The 10,000-nt window shown below is 47.4% G+C and overlaps 1 protein-coding gene across 1 annotated transcript in view; it reads left to right on the top strand.

Annotated features, from left to right (window-relative positions):
* The window catches only part of LOC135102557 (uncharacterized), a 145,601-nt gene that overhangs the window by 124,606 nt on the left and 10,995 nt on the right, over nt 1-10,000 (top strand). Inside the window, 3 exon segments of the mRNA XM_064007838.1 lie at nt 2,235-2,705; nt 8,886-9,091; nt 9,093-9,112. Of these exon segments, the coding sequence (XP_063863908.1) occupies nt 2,235-2,705; nt 8,886-9,091; nt 9,093-9,112 (697 nt within the window).

Consider the following 10,000-nt stretch of genomic DNA (forward strand, 5'->3'; position numbering starts at 1 on the left):
AGAGAGAGAGAGAGCAATTCAGTTGAGCCAGACTTGAGTAAACAGAGTTAGGGAAACAACCTTCATAAATTCTACTACTACGCACACACACACACACACACACACACACACACACACACACACACACACACACACACACACACGAGGTAGGGCAAGACATACATACAGACATACACGTGCACTTTCTCAAGACAATTTGCCGCTTGGAATGAAATGATTCTTTCCCTTTATTGCTTAACACGACCTTGAGAGCCGCGACTTGGAGACACTGGCCGCTATTATTATTATTATTATTATTATTATTATTATTATTATTATTATTATTATTATTATCATTATCATTACTGAAGTGGTGATGTGATTACTATTCTTTGGGCGGAATCTCGTTTGTTGGTTCATTATTATTATTATTTTATTATTATTATTATTATTATTATTATTATTATTATTATTATAATTATTATTATTATCATTATTACTATTATTATTATTGTTATTATGCCCAGTGGCTCTCAGAAGGCGGGCGTCAAGGAAATATGAGCCTTAAATAACTTCACTGCACCACACCCACACTCTGTACACTTTAAGGCTGTGTTATGCTACCTCTCTCTCTCTCTCTCTCTCTCTCTCTCTCTCTCTCTCTCTCTCTCTCTCTCTCTCTCTCTCTCTCTCTCTCTCTCTCTCTCTCTCGTATCACATTCCATACCGCAGTATCTATTTATCTTTCACTCTCACTCCATCACTCTCTCCCTTTCTCTCTCTCGTCCGCTTGAAAGAACTGTATATCTTAACATATGTGTATTTCTATAACTGTACCAACACATGTGTATTTCTGTATCCTCGGAAGCACCAGTCCTTCCTCTCCTGTCTGTTTGCACCTGTCAGGAAGGTTACCGTGTTTGTTTACCTGAGTGCCTGCGGTGGAGGAGGGAGGGGGAGAGAGAGGCAGGCTGCAGCAGGCGGTCGTTACCCTCATCCCCCTCATTAATTAGTCCCTGTGTTGATGTCTCCGTCTACGCCACCACACGCAGCCTTCGTTATGTCTCATTCTCCCACTGCTGCTGCTGCTGCTCCCCTTCCTCCTCCGCCGCCGACGTTGCCTCCGCCACCACAACCACCTTCTTCTTGTGCTCCGCGGCGGCCTGCTAACACGGGTCGTCGCTCACCTTCTACTATATAAAGACTGTGCCGCCTCTAGAATCATTTGTACTCGTGTCCTTCCACCACTACTACTACTGCTACTACTAGAGACGTAGAGGTTTTCACAGCACCACTGCCACCACAGCACCACTTTTGTCACCACACTTCCCGCACTGTTCTTCCGTGCACTGTGTTGCCTCCCGTGCACCGCCACAGCACTGCACCGATATGGTAGTGAACAGCTGATACACCGCTGCTCCCACCACCACCACTGCCACTGCCACCACCACCGTCACCTCTCTGAAGCAACGCCGTCACCGCAGCACCGCCAGAAGGAGGTCACCACGCCTCCGTCAGCCTTGCCCGCGTGTCCCTCCCTCAGTAGTGACTCGGGGGCCTCGCCTGCGCCTCCCGGGTCACCACTCCGAGGGCCAAGGTCACTAGGACGGGAGGAGGGGGCGAGAAGGACGGGAGGGGCCACAGGAGAGAGGGAGGAGAGTTTAGCTTCCGTGTCTATCATTATTTAAGTCACTCCGGTTTGTCCCTCTCCCTCCCCCTCCCGCTCTCGTCTTTCGCTACTCTCACCTCCCTCCCGCGGGCGTCCTCCTTCCCCTACGCAATGCACCGCCGCCTTAGGTTGCACAAGTCGGCATGCCCGTAGCTGAGGGCGGCTGGGGGCTTCTACAGAGACTTTTTTCCTCTGCCCCCCCATCCCGCCCACCCCTCGGAGCCAGACGCCGCCCCCGCCCCGCCCCCGCCCCCCGCCACCTTGCCCACCCCTAGCATGAAGTTGTGGATGTTGCCTTTTTTTGCGTGTGTGAGGAGGGAGTGTGCTTACGTGATACCTGATTATTAGAGTGAAGGGAGATTGTTTGAAAAGTATTTTTATTAGCATTGGGTGTGCGTGTGCGAGAGTGCGTGTGTGAGTGCGGGCGTGCTGTAGGGGACGCAGGTGTGTGTGCGTGGGCGTGCGGGTGCTGGTGTGTGCGGGCGGCCGCTGCTCCTGGGGGCTCACTCTTAGTCTAGCTTATGCACTCTTTCTTTTTTCTTAAATTTTCTTTGCCTATCTTTTCTTTTTCTCTGGTTCCTTACAGATGAGTTTCCTGCCTCCTCTGCACTCCCCTCTCCCGGCCAGGGGGTGTGGAGGCAAATGCTGCCCCCACCCCCTACGCCTCGGCCACGCCTCCCTCCTCTCATCCCTCCCCCTCCCCGCCCTTACCACTTCCCCCGCCCCCACACACCCTGGGCTGCCGTCCCCTTCCCCCCGCATGTCACCTCTGTCACCGCTCGGCCCCAACCTGCATATTCGGCACAAACGCACAATGTACTCACCGTAGAACGCCACACCACCACCACCTCCTCCTCGCGGACCGCCGGTAACTCTCATGGGTCATTTCCAGTCAGCGTTATTCCCTCCGATAACTCGAGCCGCCACGTCGTCGACACCCAAATACAAAACCCCCTGATGGAGACTGGCCAAGGAGGAGGGCGGCGACAGAACGCCTCCCGTGCCGCCAACGTGCTGGGTAATGCTTACGGCCTTCAACCCACCGACCCGCACGCAAGTACGTAACGCTCTCCCTCCCCTCCCCTCCCCTCCCTCCCCGTACCCCCCTCCCGCCCGCCCACCTTGCCTCCACCACTTGTCACCACCATCACCACCATCACAATTATTAACGGATTAACACCACACTCTATTACTCACTACTACTACTACTACTACTACTACTACTATTCATGTACTGCAAGATTATCACAGTAACAGTCACATCACCACCACGTCACCAGCTTCTGCACCACACCTACGTATATACACTCAGTCACCATCACCACCACCACCACCAACCACCACCACCACCGTCACCACCGTCACCACCGCCACCACCACCACCACCACCGCCACCACCGCCACTACATTTCACTCTGCTTCTAACATGGACAGTAATCAGCCTCATCTGCCTCGTCTTGTTTACCTTGATTGATAAGTTGATGAAAGTTCACCTCACCTCTCTAACCTATCACGGCCGGACGCCTCAGTCTCGGCTCATTAACAAAGTGACTGATTTTGATGCATAACTTACTCAGGCATAGCATAAAGAAGTCTTTGAACTAACTACTTAACTCTCCAACATTATGCCAACCACCAGCGAGTTTACTAATACAAAAGGACAAAGTTACGTCACTTGGATTAACCAACTCTATAACAACCCACTAATATATAAACTATTTATTTCTCTTGTATTTTTACAAACCAGACATGACGTTACAATGATATACATCCTCCTCCCAACCACACTTGTCAACACGTTTGCTCACCCCTCACCACCACCACCAGTACCACCACCAGCACAACCTTTATACAACCTCCTCTTAACTAACCATCGTTGCAACTCCCCAAGCCCCGAAGTCCCCAAATCCCCCTGTCCCTCCCCTCCCTCCCCTCCCTCCCGGTTGAAGTAGCACCCTGTAGTCTAGCCCCGTGACTCCCCCTCTGGTTGGTAGACTAGCCCGTGCCTGTCAGTGAGTTGCCTTCTGTCTACCTGCCACACCCCCCTCACACCTCACACTCCCCCCCGCCCCCAAAGCAATCCTTCTAAGAGTTGACCTCACATACTTACCACTTACTTGGCATATACGTAAAGTACTTACCTACTTACACCTGTACCTTGGAAACTACATCTTGAAATTATTCCCTGTTTTCTGTAACTCTCTTCTTCTTCTTCTTTTCTTCCTCCTTTCCTCAGTGTCATATGATCTCGTTGTTGTGACACAAGATAAGTAAAATCAGGCAGTCAGTTCCCTTCACCTATCCTTTCTTTCGTCTTTCTTTTTCCTTCCTTCCGTCTTATCTTTATCTACGTAGCATTTTACACTTACTTTTGATTCTCTCTCTCTCTCTCTCTCTCTCTCTCTCTCTCTCTCTCTCTCTCTCTCTCTCTCTCTCTCTCTCTCTCTCTCTCTCTCTCTCTCTCTCTCTCTCTCTCTCTCTCTTTGCTCATACTTTTACAGTTCTTGTTTTTCTTCCAAGTTATCTTGCTTCTTTTCTTCTTATATTTTTTCTATCGCTTGTTTTCTCCTCCGCCTCCTCATCTTCCTCTTCTTTCTCCTTCTCCTTCTCCTTCTCCTTCTCCTTCTTCTCCTCTTTCTTCTCCTTCTCCTTCTCCTTCTCCTTCTCCTCCTCCTCCTCCTCCTCCTCCTCCTCCTCCTCCTCCTCCTCCTCCCCCTTGTTCTTCTTTCTTTGTTTTCTACTACTACTACTACTACTACTACGACTAATTCCCTCTTGTCCCTGCTACTATTCCTCTTTCTCTTCATCCTGCTCTTCTTCCCATCCGTCCCTTTCCTCCCAACATGTCTAAACTCCCTTCCTCCCTCTCAACTAAAATACACGCCTAAAACACTGCCACCTAAAAAACACTCACACCACGCTATAGACACTCCCGAAGGCTCACCCACTCGCAGACTCTTAGGTAAGTCGAAGAGAGGACTCTAAATGTACAAGTTCACAAGAAGGTCGTCATTCTATTCACCTCCCTTCCTCCCTCCCTGATCCACGAAGAAATGTAAATTCAAGCACCAATCCAGCATTCCTATTTTTTTCCTTTCCCCCTCCCTCTCCTTCCACACTTCCATCCTCCCTTCATAGTCCAGCACTTCCTTCATATCCCTCCTCCTTCATGTCCTTCACTTCCTCGTCCTCCTCCTGGTTGATGAGTTTATTGTACGAGTCTCTGGCTCTGTCACTGTCACGCGGCCCTTCCTCGCAGCTTCCCTCTCTGCCTGAGTGTGGTAATTCTGCATCAGTGTCTTGCAGTGTCGGGAACAGTGATGTTACAACCTCTGTATTTACCTCTAAGTTGGTGTTGGTTTTTTTGTATTATCGTTGTTGTTATTGTTATTATGATGATGATGAACTTACAGGTTTTTTTTTTTATCGTGTTGCGCTACTACTACTGCTACTACCACCACTACTACTACTACTACTACTACTACTACTACTACTACTACTACTACTACTACTACTACTACTACTACTACTACTACTACAACTACTTCAACTGTTGCTGCTACTAGTTGTTCTACTACTACTACTACTGCTACTACTACTTCCACTACTTTTACTACTACTACTACTACTACTACTACTACTACTACTACTACTACTTCTACTACTAATAATAATAATATTACTACTACTGCTGCTGCTGCAACTACGATTCCTTTTCATCCTCCTCCTCCTCCTCCTCCAACAAACAGCCTAGTAAGGACCTCAGGGTCTGTTGCTGTTTGTCTTCCTCCTCCTTCTCCTCCTCCTCCTCCTCCTCCTTCTCCAACCTATCTCTGTCCTGTTCCTATTCCTCATTTCACTTTTTCCTTCTCATTCTTCCCGCTTTTCTCCTCAACGTTTTTCTTTCTCTCCTCCTGCCTTCTACATTTTCCTCTAATATACGTATGTCTTTTCTTCCTCTTCTTATTCTTCTTCTTCTTCTGCTATACCTGTTCATCTCTTCTTCCTCGTCACTAATATTCCTCCTCTCTGCCACCACAACCACCTGACCATCTATCCTTCGGAGGAGACCTAACTTAATTTGCCTATGGGTGTGTGTATGGTTCTGAGTCTTCGGAGCGAGGGCCTTCCTTCCCTGACCGAGTGATTGAGTGGCTGTGTTGTGTATAGCGTCCCGCCTTTGTGTTCCCCTCTGTGCTCCCCGTGTCACCCTGGCCTCGTCCCGTTGAGCTTCTGTATCGTGCGAGCATGTCTGGTCCACCCACGTGTTGTATTTCCCTACTTCGTGCTCGTGTTAAGACGTGTGGCTCCCTTTCTCCTGCCTCTCCTCTTTCTTTGGTTGGGTTTGATTTGCAGTTTCTTCTAAGGTTGCCGTTTTCCTGCGTTCTTCTTATTCTCCTTCCCGTTCTTCCTCTCTAGCCCCGTTTTCATGCTATCCTTCTGTCGTTTCCTCCTCCCTTTGTTGCTTTCTTTTTCGTCTTCCTGTCCCTCCTGCTTTTTTTTCTGTGTCCTTCTTTTCCTACTTTATGTCCTCGTCTTCCTCTTTCTCATTCTCATCATCCGCCGTCTCTTCCATTTCCCTGTAATGCTATTCCTTCTTTCTCCCTTGTTATTCCTCCTTCATTTACTCCTATTGTTTTTCATTCCTCCTTCTCCTCCTCCTCCTCCTCCTCCTCCTCCTCCTACGTTCTGTGAGTTAGAGTCTTTTCATCCCCCTCTCTCCCTCCTTCCTTCGCTATTTTTCATGGTACTTTCGTCATGATGTCTCCCAGTGGCTTCATCTCTCTTCCTCCCTCTCCTCCTCCTCCTCCTCCTCCTCCTCCTCGTTCAGCTTTTTATGGTTCTGTGTTTCCTCGTGGCTTACTTGTGTTCCTTTCTGTTCCCGTTTGGTGTTGCTTCCCCGCAAAACAGGTACGATGAATAATAAAGTACTTTTCTTGATGTTTCAGGTCCGGAAGCCAGTGTTGGTGGTCCGTCTCACTTTCTGTCTCAAATGTTGCGTTTTTTTTAAGGTTTAAATCGATCTGGAGGCTTTCTTAGTTTTTCTTTTTTTTTTCTTTTTTTCCTTTTTTTTCTTTTTGAGGGGGGAAGTCAGGGTTGTAGCAGTGTCTCCCTTGGGTTGTGTTTTGAAGATTTACTCGCATTTCTCTCTCTCTCTCTCTCTCTCTCTCTCTCTCTCTCTCTCTCTCTCTCTCTCTCTCTCCTCTCTCTCTCTCTCTCTCTCTCTCTCTCTCTCTCGCTCTCGCTCTCGCTCTGACATGATTGCCGTAAGTTATTTAGGGTTCGTAGGTGTCTCTGTAGTTTGTGTATGCTCTCTCGGACGGTAGTCGATGAGTCACAACTGAAACACTCTAGGCAAACACCACCCAATGTTGCACTGTACTCGGTGCCCGCCACCTGCCCAACCATCTTGCCGCGTGAGCACAAGTGAGCACGGCAAGGCTGTCACCAGGTCCATGCCGTCACTGCTCACTGGCCTGCGCATTCCCCATTTTCCTTAAATATATGTGACAATCTTGTATTCCTTTGTGATCAGGTTGCATCGGACGAAGAATAAACGCCGCAAAAGTTATCATACAACTGGACAGTCTTTTGGCACCAACCTCTGTGGCGCTGTGTTTCCTAACTCCGTGTCAGGGTTGTCCTCGGTTAGGGCGCCTCTCATGGCTAACAATTTATTCCGTCTACAGATCAGTTTTCCAGCGTTTCTATTCTATAACACTCGAAAGGCGGCATGGCAAAGTATCTGACAAGAAGTAAGGTTTTTGTCAAGAGCACAAAGGCAGTTTGCTACACGATACAAGACAAACCGGAAATAAATGGACTAGTCAGCAGGCGAGGCCATCGGCTTAGTGACAGTGTTACCATGTGTGCGTGTCCGTAGATGGTGAGATTATTGAGGCTGTGGCTTATATTCTGAAATGCTTTGCTCTCACACCGCGACTGTTTTCAAAGGCCACAGAGGTGATAAGTTGGGTTCTCAAGAGTGTTCCTGCTGTTAATAACGAAGAAATTTTGTTAACTTGTCATTAGAACCGTAAAAACATCCTTAAAAGCCCGCGCAACTTCATTTAGAGCCTTTTGAATGGAGTAGAGGTGAGGTGCAGAAGTGTTTCAGAATATGGTTATGTGTGACGCCAAGTATGGTACGAGGAGAGTGTTGTTTGCCTCGCTGGGCGGCTGCTGGGAGTGAAAGTGAGCCGCGGCGGAGGGCCAGGCAGTGAGTCAGGCACGCCCACGCCATGGTGCCTCATTACAGCGCTGGTATCACGGTACTCTGTTTTTCCCTGAGTGCTCTTTGTAGCTTCTGATTTTTTTATCATACCTACGCGAACACATTCTTGTTTAGGTTTTCCTTGCAGGGATGTCAGAATAAAGACATTTTTCAAAACCTTATTTTCCTCAACTGGAAATGTGATGATCTAAAGTAATGTTGATATTTGAAGTGAACAATGTTGATATATTCACTTCACTAACTCATTTTTCTTCACGGATGACTTGTGTGTTTTGTGCATTTTTTTCTCAAGATTTTTTTTTTTTTTTTTTTTTTTTTTCATATGTAGGTGTATTTAGGAGCGTCACTTATTAGCTAGTCCCGTGAAAGCATTCAATAGCTCATGCATTCGTTCATCTTCGCGTGATATATCTCGACTCTTCACAAGTTTTGCAGAGTGCGCCGTTGCTCCCCACCACCCCCCCAGCGTGGCTCCTCTGTTTGGGTGTTGAGGATTTTTCTGTCTTTCGTCTCACTTTGAATTTCACTTGAATCTTGCACCACGACAATGACTGATATGTTCTTTGTCAATACCCTTATATCTCCTCTGACACTGTGTACTGCTCTCTCTCTCTCTCTCTCTCTCTCTCTCTCTCTCTCTCTCTCTCTCTCTCTCTCTCTCTCTCTCTCTCTCTCTCTCTCTCTCTCTCTCTCATGTTCTCATGTTTTGATGATAAGTTATAAACCCTCTCCCATCGACCACGAATAACCTCCTCCTTCTCCTTCTCCTTCTCCTCCTCCTCCTCCTCCTCCTCCTCCTCCTCCTCCTCCTCCTCCTCCTCCTACTCCTCCTCCTCCTCCTCCTCCTCCTCCTCCTCCTCCTCCTCCTACTCCTCCTCCTCCTCCTCCTCCTCCTCCTCCTCCTCCTCCCCGGTCCTCTCCTACATATCCTGCCCTTCTTACCCCTCCCTCCTCCCATCCCCTGCCCTCCTCCTTCCCTGACCTCCCACCTATCTCCGCCAGGTCACAATCCGCTGCCTGTTAGCCGCGCCCCCGCCCTCCACTCCACGTGCCACACCGCCCTGCAGGCCTGTAACAAGGACAAAGCGTGCAGGCGCCTCCTCGACCCCGTGCTGGCCGTGTGCGACACCAATCAGTGCGACAGGGAGGCCTGCATGAACAACGTGCAGACTTTCTATAGGAATGTCGTTTTCAAGTGGGCTCTGGAGGGTGGCCTTCTGCCTCTGCAAGTAAGTGTGTGTGTGTGTCTCTGGGTCGGTGTTGGTTTGGTGTAGGTAAGAAAGTAAGTAAAATAGTGCCATTATTACGATATGTACATGTGTATGAAGTGTAAATAGTGAAATATATAGCAACTGCCTTCTGGCAGGCAGATGTTTATTATTAGTACCTGAACCGTGTGTGTGTGTGTGTGTGTGTGTGTGTGTGTGTGTGTGTGTCTCAGTAGGTAGATAGATGATGAATGACGATTTTGAGAGAGAGAGAGAGAGAGAGAGAGAGAGAGAGAGAGAGGAGAGAGAGAGAGAGAGAGAGAGAGAGAGTAGAGAGAGAGAGACGAGAGAGAGAGAGAGAGAGAGAGAGATACCTTAGATTCCGCTCCATTCAGTTTGCTCCACCACCTCAAGTTCTTCCCATAAGATTCTTTCCAAAATAATTTAGCCCATGATAAATCAGGTTAGGTTGGGAGAATTTATTATAAAGGAATTATTCTCAGTGAAAATTTTTCATGGAGGAATGTTTGTGGATGAAATTTACGGGAGGTATAAGTGTGTGTGTGTGTGTGTGTGTGAGTTATATATATATATATATATATATATATATATATATAATATATATATCATATATATATATATATATATATATATATATATATATAATATATATATATATATATATATATATATATATATATATATATATATTGTGCTTTTAAGCTCGGTTTTATTAACGCATGCCAGAAGAGTTTTTGTTCAGTAAAGTGTAAAAATAGTATTTTAATTGGAAATGATTTTAAGCGATATGTTGTGGGAATAACAGTTAATGTGTAGTCAGTAAATTATATATCAATCTACCTGTCTGCCTGTGTGTGTGTGTGTGTGTGTGTGTGTGTGTGTGTGTGT

This window comes from Scylla paramamosain, chromosome 8 (genome assembly GCF_035594125.1).
Source record: "Scylla paramamosain isolate STU-SP2022 chromosome 8, ASM3559412v1, whole genome shotgun sequence".
Taxonomy (NCBI): domain Eukaryota; kingdom Metazoa; phylum Arthropoda; class Malacostraca; order Decapoda; family Portunidae; genus Scylla; species Scylla paramamosain.